Below are 22925 nucleotides of genomic sequence, written 5' to 3'. Positions count from 1 at the left end.
GTGTGTGTGTGTGTGTGTGTGTGTGTGTGTGTGTGTGCAGGTGCCAGAAGAGGGCATCAGATAGATCCTTTGGAGCTGTATTTACTGGCAGTTTTGTGACTGTTGCAACCTGACCTTGGGCCCTTCAGAAGAACCACATGCAGCCTTAACTACTGAGCTATCTCTCTAGCACCCTCGTGATGGTTTTAATCACATCCATAAGAGTAACAATGCTGTCATCATTGGCTGATAACAAGGAGTACACCGACATCTGCCCAGGACCTGGGCCACACACAGAGGCTCTGGCTCTCAGTGAGAAGTCACAACCTTCATGTAGGAGCAGAGTCAAGGACAAATTACACAAACAGCTGCAGTTAATGGCAATGGCAAAGGTTATCACAGACACCATCTACGTAAGTTCAGCTCCTACTTGCCATCTACAGTCCCTCATCCTCAACACCACAATAAGCTCCTACAGTCTGCCACCTTTTGCATCTCAGCCTGATAAACTGTGGCACAAGCCCTTCTTCCTAGGACCCACGGATGGACAGAAACAGAGGAGGAGGAGGAGAGGTACGAACAGCAACAACTCATACCATGGGGACTTTGTAAGGATAGGAAGCAGCTGAGCAACAGGACAACATATAATAGTCTAGGATACACACAGACCTTCAATTAACTGGCTAGGCCTGGTGGTACAGGCATGCGATCAGCCACTCAGGGGACTGGGACAAGGAGATCACAAGTCCAAGGCCTGCCTTAGTGACAGTGAATTCAAGGCCAGCCTGGGCAATTTAGCGAGACCCTGTCTGGAAATAAAAAGTAAAAAGGGGCTGCAGGTGTAGCTCAGTCATAGAGTGTCTGGCAGTGTTGGACTCTAGCCTCAGTTTCCAGTATCGCAATAGACACAGAGAAAGAGAGAAAGATTGAGAGAGAGAGAGAAACAGAGATACATACAGAGAAAGACACAGATACACACACAAACACAGAGAGACAGAGAGAAACAGAGACACAGAAACAGAGACATAGAGAGAGACAGAGACAAGCACACACACACAGAGACAGGGAGACAGGCAGAGACAGAGACAGAGACAGACATGCTCAGCTATAAACCAGAAGGCTGGCCCAAGAAGGAACAACCCTCAGCAGAAAGGTTTCATTCTAGAATTCACTATGGTTTAGGGCTAGAACTCTGGAAAACTTGGGAGGCTGTGCCACCAAGTTTCACCTGAATCCTGCATCTCACGTTAATAAAAATAACAGTGGACTCAAGGTTTCTTCAAAGCTCGATTCTGTTTCAGACACGGAATGGTTTTCACACCACAAACTATCAGGAAAGCCTACGGGAATCTGTTATTTTACAAGACTCCCTTGCAAAAAGAAGCCCTGAGTGGGTGGGTGGGGGGAGGATAATCACAGCAATAGGCGTTTCACTGCCTGCTCCCCTAGAGATGGCCTGACAAGAGCTCAGGAAGAAGCTGTTCTCTCAGGGCTGAACTGTGTCACACTGTGCCCTGCCAATCCCTGAAGAGAAAGCATGGATCTGTGGTACGAAAGAGGCCACTTCCTGAGGAGGAAGGGAGCCGCAGTGTTTCTGTGCTTCGCCTTGAAAAAGAATGGAGGAATACTGAAAATCAACTCACCTGTGTATATAATGCCCTCCTCCCTGCTCCCCTCCTCTCCCTGTCTCCTCGATCCCTGAAGTTTGTACAATCCCAAGGCCTTTAAGTACCAAAAGTTAAAACACTCATTCCTACTTACAGTTAGTGTGTCTCTGTGTGTGTGCCCCAACACCTGACAACAACCTCCAGTATCATTCCCATGAGTCTTAGGAATGGCATCACCTTTTAAACAGGGCATGTCATCGGCCTGCAGCTTCCCCATCAGACTAAGCAGGTGAGCTCCAGGGACCCACCTGCCTTTCCAGTACTGGGACTGTAAGTATGTACCACCCAGGCTTGTTTGTTTGTTTGTTTGTTTGTTTCAATATTTTTTAAATTAATTCTTGGAGAATCTCATACAATGCACTTTTTAAACTTTATTTTATGTATTTATTTTATGGCTAGGGGTGCTTTGCCTGTATGTAAGCCTTCACACAAAGTGCGTGCCTGATGTTATTGGAGGCCAGCCAGCTGGTTGGTTATGAGCTGTCATGTGGGTGCAGGGAATTGAACCAGAGTCTACTAAAAGAGCACCTAAGTAAAGCACTGAGCCATCTCTCCAGCCCTCAATTTAATTTGATTATATTCACCCCCAACACTTCCCCTTAACTATTACCAGACCTACCCTGACCTCCCAACTCCCAACTACCTGTCCTCTTTTTTCTTTCTTTTTTTTTTTTTTTTTTTTTTTAATTTAATAGACCATTAAGTCCAAATTGTGCTTATCAACACACTTCCAACTATCGGGCCATACAATGGGGCATAGTGAACCTACCAAGAGCCATGACAATTCAGAAAACTGGCTCTCCATCCTTCAGAATTCACCGACAACCCACAGCTTCTCAGTTATGGGTGAGGGCTTATGTTAGAATGCTGACTTCCTTGATTTAATGCAAGACTGACTACAGATTCAGTGCAAGCTAAAAGATGCTGTGAGTGCCCAAGGGGCTCACTGCTGTAATACCTAGAAGGCACTGGTTGGCTCTGACCTGCCCTACCTCTGGCTCACAGCCTACATTTTGCCTTTTTATGTAGGTTATGGGGCAAGCCCTTTACCACCTAGGCAATCTCCTACTGCCCCTCCAAATTAGATTGTGGACAGCTTACCTTGTCTCAGTAATACCTTGCTGCATCCACAGTACCCCTAGAATTTGCAAAGTCCTACAGAGCTTGGGGCAATAAGGTGCAAAGCCATGAACCTACTTCCCATACTTCAGCATGAGTTAGCTTAGACAAAGCCTCAGACAAAACCAAGAATCTTAAGTTATGTATATGACCGGAAAAAAAAATAGCCCTATGCCAGGCAGTTTTCACTATTATGTTTTACAAAAGAGGCACTTTCCTAAATCACATCTTTTTCTGTACATGCTATTTTTTTTAAAGATTATCTCCCCAGAAAATTCATCTGCCTCCAACAAAGCTAACCTCAATTATATACTGCTTTTAAAATGTTTTAATATCCAGTTCATCTTAATCTATAAAAACAAAGTAGCAAAAACAAAAAGCTTGCCACCAAATGCATTCATAGATTAAAATTTCCAAAAATCAAAGCACAGGGAAGGAGAACAGCGAAAGCTATTTATATCCAACTTTAGGTGTTACAGAGAATCTTATTTACTGCCCTTTGCTACCTTTATAGAGCATATATTTAAACAGTATGGCTTTCTGAGATTTATGTTTGATAACGAATTTTTAAAAACTATCACCAGTCGCCAAGATGGGTCAGTGGGTAAATTGCTTGCTAATGCCTGAGCTGCATACCTAAGAAACACATGGTAGAAGGAGGGAGCTGAGTCTCCACACACAGCATGTTATACACTGGTCTGTACTAATGTACTCACAGGCGAGGTACAGTTACTGCTCTTACAGAGACCTGGGGTCAGTTCCTACTCTCACATGGCAGCTCACAGCCATCTGTAAGTCCAGTTTCAAAGAATCCAGCACCCTATTCTGGCCTCCTCGGGCACCAGGCATGCATGAGATAAACACACAGACCTGTAGGCAAGTGCTTACACATAAAATAAATAATCATGAGCAGAGGAGCTAACTTATGACACTGTACAGCAATTCCTATATCACCTATAACTTTTTTACAGGCTCCGTGGACCAAGTTCCCTAAGACTAACTTGGGAACTAAATTAAAATCCCATGCAGATGCTTGTGCTGAACACCTGCGCAGCAGTAACTTTGCACTGTTCTCTTTTCATTACCCACCAATCCATCTTTCAGCAAAGCCTGCAGGAGGAAGACCCACTGCATCACAGGGGTCCTATCATGTTTGGGAGACCTATATAGTAATACCCCAATTTTTTTTTCCAATTGCATGTACCTGTGTCTGTGTATAGGTGTGCACATAAGCACAGGTGTCCCAAGAGTCTTAGTGGATTTCAGTTCCCTTAGAGATGGAGGTACAGGTATTGTGTGTCAACCAACAGAAATACTGGGAACCAAACTCAACAACACTCCAATGCTTATCATCCACTCTCTGGTGACAACTTGACACACTGGATGACTACGTTCAAAATCTGTCCATTGCTCCGTGACCGAGCATACAAGCCCTTCTACAGTGAGCCTATAACTTATTACCTAACCTCATATACTCTCTCTCACTTCCAGACATAAACTGTAGCAGTAGAGAACTGCCTGGAGTTTTTCACACAGACCAAACAACTTCTTGCCTGGATGCCTGAGCTTGTCCTACCACACTCTATACCCTATTCCCCTATTCCCCAGGACAATATCCACAGACTTCAAGATTTCACTGGATCCTCTCCAGGATGCATTATCAGCTCACGACCCACAGCTGGGTCAGGCTCTCACTCTAGATAGAGCTGGGTTCTTTGTGCTTGTCCACTCTGTCATAATCAACCCTTTCCCTGGTTCTTTTGGGCTTCCTAATGGCACAGAGTAAGGCTTTCTTAGTCTTATACCATGCAATGCCTGACAGAAACCCAACACTGGTTGCATGAATTAATAAATAAATGGGAGGGGGAGCATGCCAATTTAAAAGAAAGCATATTTACTTAGCATAATGTTTATGTTTATCTTGATCAGATTCTATAAAGGATTTTAGTCAACCAACACTTATTTTTTTTCTATTTTTTTCTGAATTTTATTTTTTTCTTATCAGTTACATTTTATTAACTCTGTATCCCAGCCGTGTCCCAATCCCTCATTCCCTCCCAGTCCCTCCCTCCCTCCTTCATCTCCACCGTGCCCCTTGCCAAGTCCACTGATAGGGGGGACCTCCTCCCCATTCATCTGATCCTCTTTTATCAGGTATCTTCAGGACTGGCTGCAAAGCTCTCCTCTGTGGCCTAACAGGACTGCTCCTCCCTTAGGGGGTGGGGAGGCCAAAGAGCCAGTCATTGAGTTCTTGTTAGAAATAGTCCTTGTTCCCCTCACTATGGGAAACCAATTGGTTACTGAGCTACCACAGGCTACATCTGACTAGAGGTTCTAGGTTACATTCATACATGGTCCTTGGTTGCATGTCAGTCTCAGAAAAGACCCTGTGCCCAGATATCTTTGGTCCTTGTGGAGCTCCTATCCTTTCCTCATCAGACTAACTCCCCTTCTTTCTTATGATTCCCTGTACTCTGCCAAAGGTTTGTTCATGAGTCTTTGCTTTGAAAACACTGCTAGTTAGAGTCTTTCAAATGCGCTCAGTAGACTCCTGTCATACGTTCAATGCGCATCCCATCTGTCTTTCTAAACGAAGATTGATCATCTTACCCCATGTCCGCTCTCTTGATTATCTTTTTTAGGTGTGTATGTTTATCATATCTTATAGGTCTATATAAGTGAGTATATACCGTGTTTGTCTTTCTCCTTCTGGGAACCAACACTTATTAAGCATACAGTTTACACTGCAAGCTGGATTAAGTAAATTCATCAGCAAATAACACATCATCTCCTTGATTTAAAAAAAAAAAAAAAAAAAAAGAAGTCATCCAAGTTGTAAAACCTCAAAGATATATGAATGGCTAAAAACTGTTTGTACTGAGAACCTTTAACCAGGGCTCTTGAGGCGCTACACCAACTGGTAGCTTCATTTATCCATTCTGAATGAGATAAATTAAAAGTGAAGGGGGAGGGATGCTAGAGAGATGGCTCAGACTTTAAGAGCAGATGCTGGTTTTTACAAGGGATTTATAATTTGGTTCCCAGCACCCATGTTGGCAGATTACAACTGTCTATTATTCAGTATCAAGGGATCTAATGCCCCATTCTGGCCTTCATGGGTACTGCATTCACATGCACAAACTTACATATAGATACATGTATATATATCACTAAAAACAAAAGTAAAATCTACATGTGTGAAACTAGGGTATGTGCAGCTACCTCCCCTCATCTAAAAAGCCCCTCCTTATAACAAATGGAGACCGTCACAGAAAAGCACAACTGGACATAACACAGAGATCAACAGGTCACGGGGAGTCCTGCCCCAACAGATACGTGTACTTCACAGCTCCTCCATTCATGGCTCAGAAACATCACAGAAGAGCCAGAACACCAAAAAGTCTGATATGAAAAAGTCTCTCCTCCAAATGGCTTCACAAATAAGGTGGAACAATGGCAGTATCAATGACCATGTTAACACGGAAGGGGAAATTTGGGGGTGGGGGTCACACCCTAAACAAAGAACTAAAGGCAGCGAGTGACTTGCTGAGAGAAGTAAAATTTGCCTCTCCCAGTAAGGAGACCCCTAACTGATTGTCCAATGCAGAGTAGCCAACCTTGGAACATGGGAGGGGTTGGAAGCAAAGTACCTGGTAGGAATTGGAGGGAGGAAAAGGAGGGGAGAAAGTGTTGCATCTCTATTTCAATTAAAAATATGTTTTAAAAATTACGCAAAAGAAAATCTTTAAAAAGGGTGTATAGGTTTAAAATTAATAATCTACTTCATTAAAGTCTATGAATCTAATTTCAATTTTATTTAAAATTAAAGGGTACTTAAAAAACAAAAACCCAATACCAAAGCTTTGATTACATGGAGAACCTAAAAAATAAATGACAGAAAATAAATCACATTTAATTAATTTGTCCCATCCCTCTTCAAGTTTTACTTGTCATTGACAGTAATCATCACTGACGTCTGTTCTCCATTAGCTTGGGCTACAATGAAGCTGCTAGAAATGTCAGTCAGGCAAAGTGATTCCACAGGACACCACCAGTCACTCACTATGGTAGTCATGGCACAACACGCTGCCCTAATTCTTCAGCACTCAGGCAAACTTGGTAAATTCACATACCTGTAGCTTTTGTCTCACTGGATAACTTGTGGCAAAGACTTACTAGTTTCTAAAAGAACATTGAAAGGACACAGGGTTCCTCCTCTAAGAAGCTACTTCCACTCTTGTAGACATCCTGCATTCTGGAGGACCAACCTGGAGGTATTTGTTGATGGTAACAGGTAAAGAGACAGAAGAAAGCGGGTTCAGCTCTCAGGCTGCAGATCAGCTGTACCTGGTGCCCAGTCTCCTCCTTACTATTTGGCCCAGCTAAAGTGGCATTTTCTGTCACATGAAGCCTCAGACATTCTAACTTAGGCTTGTTGCCTAAAGCACCCTATTTTCATTTTCTCCACAGCAGCCATGAATAGCAGAGTGCTCCTCTTTAATCATTTCCTACCCTAGACTCCTCTCCCCATATGAACCAGAGCTCATCAGCTTTGTTCATCTCCATGATCCTCACAGCCTACAGAACATCTAACAAATGGAAGATGCTCAGTTTCTTTCTTTCTTTACTTTTTTAATAATTTATTTACTTTTATTTTATGTGCATTAGTGTAAAGGTGTCAGATCTCTGAAATGATAGACAGTAATGAGTTGCCATGTGGGTGCTGGGAACTGAATCCGGGTCCTTTGGAAAAGCAGACAGTGTTCTTAACCTCGGGATGCTCAGTTTCTTGATGTATGAAAGCATGAATCCTAGACAAATCAAGCCATGCATATAATTTACAACTTTTACACTCTTTAATCACTCAGCTAATAATCTGTGTTTATTTTTTTTATCTTTTGCTAATTTATATTTACCATGGCACAGAAAGTTATCAAAAAGTATGTACTCCCAAAGAAGTACATATTACTCAGTATCTCCGACTAGAGTTTAAGAATTTTTAACTGTGGGGCCAGAGAGATGGCTCAGTGGCTAGGAACACCTACTGTTCTTCCAGGGGACCCGCACTAACATCCTAGCACCCAGTTCACAGTTGCCTATAGTTCCAGGGCTAGATGGATCCAACACCCCTGCTCATATGCACACACGCACATGCAAACACACAATTAAAAGCAAAAATAAATCTTAAAAGAAAGAATTTTAACCTGTATCACCAAATAAAACTAAATGTTTTTGTTAAATAAAAGTGTCTTAAAGACTACATCTTTACAAACAGCCTAAAAACACAAGAACCCAATTTGCTATGTTCTTTTTCAAGTCATAGTTAACCACCTGGCCTGACTCTAAATAGTCCCAGACTTCACAAGATGAAAACCTGCAACTACACCATGGAATTATTTATCACCTTTTTTCTCTATTTAATACTTGAAACTACAAGGAGTAACAGAATTAATTTTTACATCACATAATTCTAATGAAATTTTCACCTACAGTTTATGGGAGATTACAATAGGGGCCTAGACAGGAGAGATAGCGTGGTGGTTGGCTCAGTGGTTAAGAGTGCTCTCTGCTCTTGCACAGAACCAGAATCAGACCCTAGCACTCAAGTCAGGTAGTTCACAACCACCTCTAACTCCAGATCCAGGGAATGTGAGCTGTTCTTTGCACCTCTGCCACCTCCCCTATACACACCACATACAGAAACACACACATGCTCACACATAGATGAAATAAAAACTAAATAAATATAATTTTTTCCCTCAAGCAGAGCCTTGCTAGGTTGGCCATACTACCGCAAACTCCTAGGCACAGGCTGCCATGTAGCTGGACTAAAGCCCCATCCCACTGTGCCTCACTAAGTTAATAACGACATTTTTGTTAATCCATAGAGAATAAAAACTTCCTCAAAGAAAATGTCTATGAATCCTCCGCTACATTTTGAGTTCAAAGCTAGATTGTGCTATGTGAAACAAGGTAGGAAAGGAAAGGGAACGGATAAGGGAAAGGGAAAGGAAAAGAAACAAGAAGTGGGGAGGACGGGAGAGGACAGACAGTTGGAGGGAGAGGAGGGGATGAAGCTATGAAAGTAAAAGGGAAATTACTACAGAAGGCATAGGGACCCGACGGGAGGAGAGATAAGGCAAGAGAATGAACGTGACTACAGTATGTCATGTGCACATATGAAATGTCATAGCAAAATTCACTATTTTATAGAATTAATATGCACTCATAGTTTGTTTTTTTTAATGTAGATGTCTAGCCTAAGGTTTGCTCAATCTCCTATTCTCATACAATATAACAGAATTTAGGTTGAGAAGACCATGACACTGCCAGCACAAACTGAGCAGTTTCTCTTGGGTTCTAGTTTGGCTTTGACTTCTAAAAAATATTTTTGAGAATTTCATACATGGGTACTATATTTGCCTCATTTCCACCCCTCCCACTCTGACTCTGAAGTCCTCTTCCGTTCTTCCCATTCCTTCTCAAATCCATGGCCACTTCTTTAATTACTGTAAACATATGTGCACACAGGAGTGCACACACTCTCTCCTGCCCCTGCCATTCAATTGCTGGGTTATAGGTGTGCATCACCACACCTAGCTAGACTGAGCATCTTCCACTGGCCAAGAAAAGTGCTAATAAATTCCCATATATGACCTCATGAAAACTTTATAAACATCCAGGACGTGAACAATATTATCATGTTGCTTTCCATATAGCGAAAGTGAAGGCTGGATTATTCAAATCAGTCTCCAAAGACCTAGTGGTTCGCACAAGGTTGTGACCCCTGACTGTCCTAGAACTTGCCGTGTGGACTGAGCTAGCCTCGAATTCAGAGAGCAACCTGTGTCTGCCTGTTGGGATTAAAGGTGTATGCCACATGCCTACCTACAACTTTAGACGTTTATCTTCTGACATACCCACCTCACTCTTTCTATCCGGTGTAGCAAGAAACAAAGACTAAACTCTCTGAACAGACATCTTATTTCCTTGTGCAACATTACAGTTAGTTTACCCTCATCAGCTTTATCTTTTGCGGTTTAAGCTACTCATAGCCAACCACGGTGCGAGCATATTAAACGGGAAGTTGTAGAAATAAAACTTGTTAAGTTTTAAACTGGACACTGATCTCAGAGGCATCCTGCTTTTGTCACACCCGAGCACGAATCATCTCTCTATTCAGCATGGCTACAGTGTATGTTCGCCATCAGTAGCTAGCTGGATTATCAGTCAAGCATCATAGTTCTGCCAAGCTTATGGCCATGTGACTTTATTAAGAAATACTTCCTAAGCACAAAATGCCAGCTATTTTATTAAAGCATGTTTTAGTATCCCATATTGCTCTTTGTTGTTACTCTTTGCCTAATTGACAAGTTAAACTGTATAGGTGCATATGCGTATACAAAATATCCACTTTACACAGGATTTGTACCTATCCACAGTTTTAGGTGTCTTTGTAAGAGGACTGTCCATATCCTCCCCTCCCTGCCCCTCCTTTTCCTTCTCCTCTCCCAGGCCCCTCCCATCCCCACTCTTCTCTTCTCTTCTTCCTTTACCTTCTGGCCCTGCTGAGGACCAAACAAAGGGCCTGTGCATACTAGATAGATGCTGTACCACTAAGCTCCATCCCAGCTCTGAGCTGGTTTTGCTATGAAGCTGCAGGCATAACTGGCATACATTACTTCTTTTCCAAAAGTGCTAACAGCAAGCTATACATGTTTATACATGCCAAAGCAAAACCTAAGCTTATGAGAAAATACATCAGCCTTTTTCTTGGATTTACAAATTAAATGATCATAAGACTACGATTCAGTTTACTATAAATACTGGATAAAGCAAAATGTGCAAACTCGTTTGAAGGAAAACATAAAACAGCAAAAATGCCTTTCCTTTAACATAGTCAAAAACAAACCAATAATAACTGAAGGGCCCAAAATGCTGTTCTAAATGGCAGGAAGGCACACTGAGAGAATACGTGCGTGTCACCTTGCAGGGGCGGCACGGCTGACCGGAGGCCTAAATGCAGAGTGCACACATTTACTGATGACAATGATGCAACGCAAAGGTGAGGGGATTCACCACGGATACAGGCACTCCCTCTATAATTCCTCATCTCATAAAACCGAAATGCTGAAAACAAGGGTGAACATGGAAGGGTCTCAGGTCTGAATACATGTTAAACACTAAAATATCTCATACCTGTAAACATGGCGTGGAAATAAGGGCTGCAGGCCGCCAGCACCACCCTGTGAGCAGGGATTTCCATATCTTCTGCCACAATCATGACATCGCACAGCAAATTCTGACTGTTCCCAGGGAGAAAAAGAAAATGTAAATGCCTCCAATAATAAAACTATTCAACATTCTATGCAAAACTATTGCTGTAAAAACCTGTTTTTAGTTTCTTGGTTTTTTGTTTGTTTATTTGTTTTTTGAGGTCTTGTCTACTTTCAGAAAATCCGTTCCCTTCTAACAGGATGCCTAAACATAAAGACAGAAAACGGGATGCTAAATAACGGTCCACTGTGCTGGGCCCTACCCTGGCCACAGAAATCTCTCCAAACTTCACCACTGATCTCTCACCCTTCAGGTAGTTAGGGAGGCAGACCAGCAATGCCTGAGAGGAGACACAGCTCAGCAATGACAGAGTCAGCAGAATCCATGAAGTGGTGCAACAGGGTGATGCTGACAAGCAAAAGGAACCACATACACCCCTCCTTCCGAAGTAAAAAACATCCTGGAAATGGCCCTGGGTCTACACACAAAGATGGAATTATACTCAGCTACACTGGCTGCTTGTAAAGCATTTGGTCATGAAACACTTAACCTAGACCATGTTACCAACATAAAATATATTATTCCTTGAGGCCGAACTACCAGTAACAAAATCTTGGAGGAAGGGGTGGCTGTGATCAGGATGTAAAGTAAATAAATTAATATTTTTTTAAAAAACTAAGAAAAGTAGCTGGACTGCCTCTGACGTGAACTGATTGGCCTGCTCTTTGATCACCTCCTCCTGATGGGGGGAGCAGTCTTACCAGGCCACAGAAGATGACAATGCAGCCACTCCTGATGAGATCTGATAGACTAGGATCAGAAGGAAGGAGAGGGGGACCTCCCCTATCAGTGGACTTGAGGAGAGGCATGCGTGGAGAAGGGGGAGGGAAGGTAGGACTGGGAGGGGGGGTTTATGGGGGGATACAAAGTGAATAAAGTGTAATTAATAAAAATTAAAATAAAAAATATTTTTAAAAAAGTACCTATTACACCCCTATCATATGTACAACCCTAGGCATCAAGTCATGTCTCCTCCATTATTGAAATAGTTTATTCAAAAACTTTATGTCTTTTCTGTAAATAATATATCCAGTTTTAAGTGGAAAAAAAAAAAACCTTCAACCTACAATTCTGCTTATAATTCTAAAACACCCCTTTAAAATGTATGGTGGCCACTTTTTAGGTGTTTTCATGATACTAATTCTCTGCGTAATTAAAAAAAAAAGTTATTGCTGCTATTTCTGGAACTAGCAGGAAACTTTCAAAGCCCAGACATTTGTTGGCAGCCATTTTATGAAAGACAGCAACGGGAGGGGTACAGGCACACCTCCTATCTGCAGATATGTGAGCACTGAACTCCAGTGGGCAAAGGGTACATAGCTCACACTTCGCTCTCTATCCCCCATCTCTCTCCTTCAAGAGAGCCTGGTGTTCATCTCCCACCAGCTCACAAGCAACACGTTCTTGGGAGCTTAACCAAATCCTTGCAGTCTTTCACTTGATACTCGGTTCACACCAAAACTTTTTGGGAAGTCTTCCGTCACTTATTCTCTATTTACTTCAGGGGAAACTATCAGAAAAAGGAGCAGCCCGGCTCCAGATACGACAGCCTAATTCATGACTGCTGTGCCATTTAGACTGAAGTGTGGCTTGTGGGTGGCACTGAGTTATGGGCTCGTGATACTGAGGGAGGCATCAGGCAGGACCCACATTAGAGTCATTAAAGGAGACGCTCATTTGGAATCCCTCCAGATCAGGTGAACAGTGATAGAGTCTACCATCAGCACAGAGAATTACAAACATTCTGTCATTCTGTGAATGACAGGGCCGGCAAGTAAACCAGCATGAAAAGGATAGAGGCAGCGTGGGCTTCCCTCCTGCATGACCCATGTCAGTCAGCACAGTACCTACTGTTCAGATTCCCGGAGATGAACACTTGGAGAAACAAGGTTAAAGGTAAATAGCCAGGCTAAGGGTGAACTCAGTGATGTATGAGATCTAGGGTCTATTCTCAGCACCACACACATAGGCTAACCTGCCTACAGCCCTCCTCCACCCCCAAGCTCTGACATCAAGATCCAAACCCAGCACCTTGTCTCCACCACACAAACATCCAAGCAGGGCAATTACAAGATTTTGTAAAACTTGAACCAAACAAACTGGCTTAAACTCTCATATAGCCCAGGCTGGAACCAAAATCACAACAAAGCCCAGTCTGGCCTTGAACTCTTAATGATCCTGTTTTGGCTTGCTAAGAACTGGAGTTACAGATATAAGTCATCACACCTTAGTCAAGAAATTACTTAAATGTTAGCTGATAAAAGGCTCAACTGGACTATCTCTACAAAACATTTACTCCCCCCCACAAAAGAATCAAAGTTTATACACTCACTCAGAAAAGCTCTTCAAGACCATCTCCGCCCTTAAGGAAACTAGCAAAGGACAGGCACCACCAGACAGCAGGAAGGACCACCATAAAGACGCCATGAGAAGCTGGGTATGGGAGCCTACATCTGTAATCCCAACACTCAAGAAGCTCAGGGGGCAGGAGGATGACACGTTCCAGACCAGCCTCTGGGGCAACACAGTGTGTCTGCCTATAAACAAATAAGATTTAGTTCCATCAGGAAGAAACACAATCATAAACAGAAAAAAAGAAAATAAAAACACTATGTGTTGTGCAAACATTCTCCTTAGCAAAGGACAGTGGGGAACTGTGGCAGTGGATGGATATGAGCAAGGGACCCAGGGGTCAGCACGATGGCATAGTCTCATTATAACGAGGCCAGCCTGGCTTTCCTATAGTGAGGGGGAATCTAGACTCCAGTCAAACCGAAAGCAAGGGCATCTTCACCCGAGTTTTACTTGTGTCAGCAATCCCTCCTACTGCTCTCATTAAAAGATGGATCTTAAGTAGCATACCTCAAAAATCACATAATTAATTACGCTCAGCTTCAATTACAATTACTCATTGATCCAAACCTTCTAGCATAACACCTGCTGGTTGCTGCATAATTAGCTTGGCCTCACTGGCTTATTAGCTGATGTCAGTTAACTAATAAGGCTAAAACATGAACAAAATATATGGGCACACCCTGGGCGAGGCTGCAGGAAGTCTGACGGCCTCATCAGAAATCATAACATACTTGCTTTTCATCCCTTTGTGTCAAGCAATAACACTGTAAAACAAAGACCTGACCAACCTCTTGATGAGTACTGTTGAGTGTGCACTAAATATACATCAGCATTCACAGCTGCTCATCCATTTCTTCTTTTCATTTCTTAGTATTTGTATGTGCACATGTACGTGTGTATGTAAGCATATGCCCCATGTCTGCGTGCATGTGTGTGTGTATGCCTTGTGTGGGCATGCATACACAGGTGTGTGTGTCTGTGTGAGCCACAGGTATTCAGGTGCCCATGAAGGCCAGAAGGTGTCAGATCCCTAGAACTGGAGTTAGAGCAGTTGTGAACAGCTATGTGGTTGATGGAAAACAAAGGCCTCTTCAATAAGAACTGCAAACACTCTCAATGCTGAGCCATCCTTCTCTCCAGCCCCACTCCCACTTCCTAAAAGTGCTTTCTTATAAGCTGAATGACTGGGATGTATAGAGAACTGAGAATGCAAAGTCTGACAATAAAAAAACAAGACATTTTTAGTAGCTCACGCCCTATCTTTTTGAGTGAACTTCTGAACTTGTGACCTAATAAGAAAAGAGTGCAGATAGAAAAGGACTTCAAAATAATGAAATAAAGGTGTTATTGGGCATGGACTGCATCTGTTCCTTCCTCAGCCACTCCAAGGGTGCCTCCTAGATACCCTGGGCTGTCAGCTTCCCACAGGAAAGACGATGTCATGACAGCAAGAACTTTACAGGTGAATGGAGAGGCACACAAGGAAACAAATCGCAATAAAAGAACCCACAAGTGCCTGCACAGTGACTCACACCTGAAACATCAGCAACTTGGGAGGTGGAACCACGAGAATCTCAAGGTCAGTGCAAGGCCAGTACAGCCAGACCTTGCCTCAAACTACAAAAGACACAGAGATACACAGACAGACACTGTAACAGAGAGAAAGCCTGTGTTGTCTAAGAAAGAGGCCAAGCCCAACTATGAAAAAGTTTCAGAAAACAAGTCATGCCTAGAAAGGGAATATGGAGACAACAGAGCTTACGTAAAACTCAAATAACACTGGGGAGAGGGGAATTTATCCTCTAATTCAGTGGGTCTCAGCTTGTGGGTCTTGACCCCACAGGGGTCGCATTTCCATATCAGATATTTACATTACGATTCATAACAGTAGCAAAATTACTGTTGTAAAGTACCAGTAAAATAATTTTATGGTTGGGGTCACCACAACATGAGGAACTATATTAAGGGGTTGAAGCATTAAGAAGGTTGTTTTAAATGAAACAGTATCATAAAAATTGATCTTTCTTAGGGGGAAAAAAAAAAACTTTGAAAATGATGAACCCTGCCTGAATATATTAAGATGTTTGGTTTTGTGATCTAAAGCAAATGAATTCCTAAGAGCTGAAAACCTATCACTACTTTTAAAGGGCACTATGTCCTCTTAAAGTAAATATGTCATCCAACTTGGAGATATCAGAAATAATTAGTTGTCCACTGAAGTCCCCCTCCTCTCTCTCAGGTGCCAGGGACAGTTTGGAGGCATCTCCTGCCTCGTGGAGCAAGTCAGAATGTCCCCTGAGGTGCCAGGCTCATGCGAAAAGCTGCCAACAAGAATCTACGCACACCAAAGCCAGAGAGTAGTGTCAAGTGTCAGAGAAACAACACAAAACTAGAAGAAAGGCCAAGAAAAAAGCCAAGGAAATTAAAATCTCAGGAAGGAAAGCAGAGGGTGAGGCAGTGTCGGACCCTGTCAGGACAGGGCTCTGAGAGCCACTGTTGGGCTCTAGGGAGGCTGAGTGATGGGTTGAGTGATGAAGTGTTTTTGTGAATACGGCATGCGTGGTGCAGTGGTGTGAGTCTGTGAGCATGCCTGTATCCGTGTGTGTGTCTGTGTGTGACTGTGTGTATTCACACATCTACCTGTCTACACGCCCAGCACTGGGATGTATAGACCACTACACTGGCTTTTTTTTTTTCTTTTTTGAGGTGTGTTTGGGTTTTGGTTTTTCAAGACAGGGTTTCTCTGTATAGCCCTGACTGTCTATAGACAAGCTTAGTCTTGAACTCAGATCCACCTGCTCTGTCTTCCAAGTGCTGGAAGTAAAGATGTGGGCCACCACTGCCAAGCCTTTTATATAGGTGGCTTGTAGAAACTGGACTGGCACTTGGCTGACTGAAATATTTCCCGAGCCTCAGGTAAGCTGCTTTACAGGTCCAAGAGTCCTCACTTGCAGATTTCAATTAGCCAAATTTAACCAAATCTAAGCCTGACAATGTCCATTACGAAAAAATGGACTAAGACATCAAGGAACGGACAACAATGAACATTCTGACAAGAACAGACAAGCATGTGTAACACACTGTTGCCATTATTATCCCTGTTCTTCCTAAAGCCATGCTGGCAGGTGACATCTGTGAATTCCTGTGGCAGCCAAACCTAGGTGCTGGGCTTGACAAGACTCAGCAGTGTGCTAAGAACTCTAGGAACACTCAGCCCCTCAGGAGACTGTCAATGCCTGGGACTTTCAAGCACAGGAAAACAGGGAACAGTCCACCGTGAACTTAGGAGGAAAACCAGTTACAGCTGATATGATAGCCTACTGAGGAACTTGACAGGAGAGCCAGTTACTGCCAACAATTTGGAAACTGCTTTAAACTAGTAATGGGTCTCCTAATAGAGACTCTATCATCCCTTTCAGACAGACTTCGGACAGCTGAACTGGAATGAAAAATGATAGAGTACAGATACAAGGAGACCCTGGGGAAAGCATGAACTCTGTGTCTGTAGGGAAGGGATGTCTTTGGATTTGGGGACTTGCAAAAACAGTTGGTTGCTTGTAAGAGAACTAAAAGAGGATTTCTTTATGAATAAAGTAAAAGGAAATATGAGGGAAAAGAAAAAATGTGGGAAAGGCAAAGAGTAGAGAGAGGAGGAAGCTGCTGCCTCTCTGAGGGGAACAGTTAAGCTAGGAGAGGGGCGTCTGGAATATGTGGGTGAGACTAGCTACAGTGAAAAGCCTGCACAATAATACATACCCGGACACCTTGCTCTAAGTTTGTTATTTAAAACATGGTGATGAGCCTGGCTCCGTGGAACACGCCTGTGATCCCAGCACTCAGGGAGGCAGAGGCAGGCGGAGCTCTGTGAGGTAGAGGGCAGCCTGGTCTACAAAGAGAGTCCAGGACAGCCAGGTCTACACAGAGAAATCCTGTCTTGAACAAAACACCAAATAAACAAACAAAACAATAATCAAGCAAGCAAGCAATAAAACACGGTGAGATACAGATGGCCTTGCAGCCCTGTAATCCCAGCACATGGTAAAGTGAGGCAGGAGGATGTGGCTTCAAAAGCCTTCCAGACCAACCTGTCCACAGCAAAGCCCTGTCTTTAGAGGGGGTGCCGGAGAACTGGCTCAGCAGGTGGTGCACCTGCTGGCTTACTGCTCCTATAGAGGACATCCCAAGCACCCACATCAAACAGCTCACAACTGCCTGTTAACTTCAGTTCCAGAGACCTAATGCCCCTTTCTGGCCTCTATGCACAACTCCATGCATGCAGTGCACATTAACTTACACAAGCACACCCAATAAGATAAATAAATCAAATAAACAAACAAATCTGTGTGCTGGAGGGATGGCTCAATGGTTGAGATCAATGCAACGAGGTGGGGTAAGACTTTCTTACTTCCGGACAAACTGAGGCAGTGCAGTAGGTAATTCATGCCTCCTGGTTACCAGTACCTCAGGGGAAAGGAGGAACGACAGGTTACTTTAGTGAAGTCACTTTCAACTGGCCCTTCTTCACATTCTAGAAGAGTTTAATGATCCTCTCCCTGCTCAATAAAGACCATTAAAAAGAAATCAACCACCAGTGCTTACGGAGACCCTACAGACTACTGCTGGGTCTGTCCATACTCCAGGCTGTCTCTCAATCTTTCTTACATAAATACATCTGAAAGACTGAAGGGCTTCTTGCCCTTCAAGGAAGATCTTATATTCCACTGTAGTGCACAAAGTCAAAAGGTCCTGACAACACTTTACCATATCAAAAATACTAGAACAGAAATAGCCAAACCCCAGGTCACTTTCCTAAAACCCCATTTAAAAATACTAAGAGGAAACGACGAAAACCTTGGCAGCCTTGCTTGAGCTGAGTGTTCAATCCTCTTGCCTTGGCCTCTAAGTAAGGAAGTGCGAACAACCACATAGGAATCGCCACTTGGATCGTTGGCAGGTGCAGCACAGATAGTAGTATCATGCTGTGTCAGTCCTTGAGCATGGTGGGGGAGGGAAGTGATGATCATTCCTCTAAGAGAAAGACTCCAGTTTTCTGTGCCTGGCCCATAAAAACCACTACTACTGGAAAACAACTACACATGTAGGGATTATGTAAGACATACAGGTGAATCACAGTTCATCCTTACAGAACATTTTCAGCCCCCTAAATGTAATTTAAGGGTCAAAACTTAGATTCCTTCTAAATAAAACTAAGAGATTGCTCACTGCCCATATCCCCAGTAAGAATTACTGCAAATTTTGTAAGCTCAGGTAGAATCATATATCCTAGAAATATATTCATATATCCTAGAAATAAATCACTTCTTTAATTTCTGCTGAAGATTAAAAAAAAAAAAAAATGTTGCCCTTTTTGTTACAGTTCTTTAATCTCTACAAAGCTGGCAATCTGAATTTCTCAGTAACAGTTCTGAGAACTGAGTATGGCTGTGCACGCCTGTAATTCCAGTATGTGGAAGGTACAGGCAGGTGGATGAAGGGCTCATAGTTACCCCTAGCTACATAGTGAGCTAGAGGAGACCAGGGATGTGTAAGAACTGTCTCAAAAAAAAAAAAAAAAAAAAAAAAAAAAAGAGAGAGACAGAGAAACAGAGGAAGTGGGGCAGGTAATAAAGGCCTTAATCCCAGCACTTGGAAATTTGGGAGGCAGAAGCAAGGGCATCTCTGTTGAGTTAGACCAGCCAAGGCTACAAAGTAAGATCCTGCCTCGAAATAAAAAAGATACCTATGATGTTCACTGCTTCTTTGTCTCCTCCTATACCCACCACACATGGCAAACTTAATTTAAACACACACACACACACACACACACACAAATTCTTCAGTACACATTAGGATCAGCTAAGTTTTACACTGAGAGGATACAGTGAGAGAACACCTTGCCAGCTCACTGAGCAAGCTCACTGAGCCAGTTCACAGACAGTGGGAGTTGAGGGTCCACTGTTTGATTTTTGACAACTCCTGTATTTGAAACCAACACCCCTCTACTTGTGCTTGGGAAAAGTGAAGTTAGAGGCTCCATTTCTTAGCAGAGAATCAGTGCTGCTCTAGAGCCGGCCTCCCGAATCCCTGTTCTTAGCTTTGTTACCTGGCTTCTTGGAAACCATCAGTGTACAACACTGCCCAGAAGATGTGGTCCACATCCACACAGTCTTCTACCCTAGAAGGAGTCTGTCCTTCTCTGACTTCTCACCCTTGTCTACAAAGTGAAAACACGAAGCCTTATTCACCTTAGCTAAGGGTCAACCTTTCCCAGCTGTGCAACTAGCTAAACCACAAAAGACTGCTGTGCCTGACCCTATGTGTGAGTCCTGGGACTCTAGAGAGAAGGAACCTATTGGGGTAACAGTTTGAGGGTACAGTCCGTCATGGTGGGTGGCATAGTGGTACGGACTTATTCACATCTGAGCAGTTCAAAGGGCGGAGAGAAGGGATACTGGCATTCAGATGGCTTTTTCCAGAACCACGGTCCATGTAATGGTACTGCCCACATCCGGGATGTGTTATCATTCACAGAGTGAAGACAGACAACCTCTCTCACAGAGCTCTTGTCCTCCTACCTCTATCTGGGGATAGATGTGTGGGCAACCATACCTTACCCAAGTGGTTCATGAAAGTGACTTTGCCGCCACCAGCAAAAAGTTCACAAAAGCCATCCCTAGTGCACAGCTGCGAAGCCCCCTCACACCCCACCCCTGTACCAGCCACCACCACTCCCACACTGAGGCTAGAGCTGGAGGGCTGGTGGCCAAAGGAAGCCAAACAGAAAGGTAAGAACAAGGAAGTTCTCTTTTCCCAGAAGTCAGGAAACCACCCCGGGCTACCCTTTCCTGGCAACAGGAAGCTGATGAAAGGACAGGAAGTAATTAGTGACTTTCAGACTTTCAGCTATACACTAATAGTTTCTTTTGTGTGTATTTTTAAAAGAATTACACAAATTGGCTACAAAAGATAAGAAAAGAAGATGACTTTTTTTTTTTTTTTGAGATTCTATCTCACTATGCAACCCTGGAACTCACTATGCAGACCTTAAACTCAGAGATCTTCCTAATGAACTCCCAAGAGTCTTCTTGCTTCTTGCCCTCTCCTATAAAATAAAAGCCTTAAAACTACTTTATCCACTTCCCAGCTATGCAGTTAATTCAATCTGTGTTAGCATATATATGCCTGTGCCTTCGTGCATATGTGCAAATGTGTGGAGGCCAAAGGTTGACGTTCTAAGGTTCCAAAAGCAAGTTCTCATTCTTACACAGCAAGCACTTTACCAACTGGGCCATCTCCCCAGCCTCACATAGTTCATCTTAAAAATACTATTGGTTAATGACATCATTAGAGAAAGTCTGGTTAAAGACCAAGTAATCAACAGCAACTACTCAAAGCTCTCCTTTGTTTGAAGTTAGCACGAACTACTAGCTGGTGACATGAGCTTATGAAACAGTACAACACAATGAACAAGGAGATGCTATTTCACAGCCATGTAGTCCACACCCACAACAGGTCAGGGATGGCCAGGGCTAAACAATCCTAGGCTAAAGCAAAGACTCAAAGTCAAATACTGAGCAACTGTCAGTTTAGCTCAAAATGCAGTCATTTGCCTCAGGGGAGGGAACAGCAGGTATTTCGTTCCTGTGGTGTGGTGAGTCACATCCAGACCAACCAGAGACCAGGGTAGAGAAGGAAACCAAGGCTATTGTGCCTGATAGGAGTTGGGGGTTGAAGGAGTCTGGAGTGGCTCTGCTAAGAGCCACTCTTTTTCTGTCTTTTTTCTTTTAGATTTATTTGTTTGACTTTATGTTCAACTGCTTTGGCTGAGTCAATGTGTATGCACTATATGCACATCTGATGTCCCACGAGCTCAGAACAGGGCACTGGATCCCCTGGAACTGAAGTTATGACTGTTGAAAGCTACAATGTAAATGCTGGGAACCAGACCTTGGTCTTCTGCAAGAGCAACAACCACTTTTACCTGCTGGTCACTCTCCCCAAACCCTATTTAATCAGCTTACAATGGCACCCTTATCATCAAAGGCTTTTTTTCTTAAGCTGGATCACTTCATACAGTCTAGACTCCTTAAACATGAGATCTGCCAGCCTCAGCCTGCTGAGTGCTAGGACTGCAGGTGTGTGGCATGAAGGCCCAGGGGGTGGCAATGACCCTTAACATAGATGAGAATCACCTTAGCAATGGGCAGGTACTGGTCCCCAACAACCACAACTACCACCACCAAAACAAGCTGCATGTTTCCCTGTCTAAAAGTTATCTTTCCACATTCTTTATGGCTAGAATCCGAAGCCTGTCAGCAGTATTAATGGAAATATGATGAAAGTGATGACTTTCTAGTAATCATATTAAAAATTTTTTAAAGAAACAAGTAATATCAATAAAATATTCTACTTAAATCAAAGGCTCAGAGGATAAAAGCGCTTGTCACCAAAGCTAAGGACATGAGTTCAAATACCCAGAACACAAGAAAATTGGTTCCTAGGCTATCCCCTAACTACCACGTGTGCCCCCACCACACACACACACACACACACACACACACACACACACACACACACACATGAAAATAAACCACAGTATCTGATACGCTATTACTTTAATGTACAATTGGTGTTTTAAAGATTAAAAAAGACAACAACAATTATAAGCAGGGGGATGGTGGTAGCACACGCCTGTCATCCAGCACATGGGTGGAATAGGTAGGATCATGAGTTCAAGGTCCTCCTCACCCTGGAAGATACAAGACCTTACCTCAAAAAAAAAAAAAAACTAAAACTTAAAAAAAAGAAAGAAAGGAAGGAGGGAGGGAGGGAAGAAGGAAGAAATGAACTATTTTCTTTGGAAAGTCACTGTGTCCTTTCTCTTACAGAATGCTTGGGCTCACACTAGCCACCCATGACTAGACACTATTATTGGACAGAGGATCCCTCCATCATGTGTGCTCCTCATCTCCTTTCTCCCCCTTAAAACCCTGCAGAAAAGCTTCCCATGTTACCTGAGCAGCAATGGGGAGAGGAGGGTTCCCCATAGACAATGAAAAATCAAAGGAAAGGACAAATGGCTACATATGCATTCGAGACACTACCTTCTTAATTCGTTCATGACTTTGAAGGCTTTCTTCATGTGCCAGGGGTTCACCGTCACTGGGCAGTGCTTTTCGGTATTATCATCTTTTGAATCGAGGGGCTTCTGATGACCCTGCTTTGTGCATCTGTACATAGAGAAAAGAACAAAAACAAAAAAGACAAAGATCTCAGTAAGATACTTTAGTTCCAGCTTGTCAAGCTACAAGAGACAAACTAAATGGCTCCTTTAGAAGGCTGTCCTCAAGCAAGAGCGACCAACAATTCAGAGTGCTTTCCAATGGTCACTATGGTTTCTCAAAAAAAAAAAAAAGAAGAAGAAGAAGAAAACACTGGGTAATTATTTCCCTGATGTCAAATCTGTCA

At 43.1% G+C, this 22925-nt stretch overlaps 1 protein-coding gene across 1 annotated transcript in view; it reads right to left on the bottom strand.

Annotated features, from left to right (window-relative positions):
* The window catches only part of Klhl2 (kelch like family member 2), a 104128-nt gene extending 81447 nt beyond the window's left edge, over positions 1-22681 (bottom strand). Inside the window, exons 1-2 of the mRNA XM_055618806.1 lie at positions 22562-22681; positions 10965-11071 (exon numbers count right to left, since the gene is read on the bottom strand). Of these exons, the coding sequence (XP_055474781.1) occupies positions 10965-11071; positions 22562-22599 (145 nt within the window). The 5' untranslated portion in view covers positions 22600-22681. The remainder of the gene's footprint in view (positions 1-10964; positions 11072-22561) is intronic.
* Between the last annotated feature and the right edge of the window lie 244 nt (positions 22682-22925).

Source organism: Psammomys obesus, unplaced genomic scaffold (genome assembly GCF_907164565.1).
Source record: "Psammomys obesus unplaced genomic scaffold, mPsaObe1.curated_primary_1811, whole genome shotgun sequence".
Lineage (NCBI taxonomy): Eukaryota > Metazoa > Chordata > Mammalia > Rodentia > Muridae > Psammomys > Psammomys obesus.
This window is presented reverse-complemented; position numbering and strand designations above follow the sequence as displayed.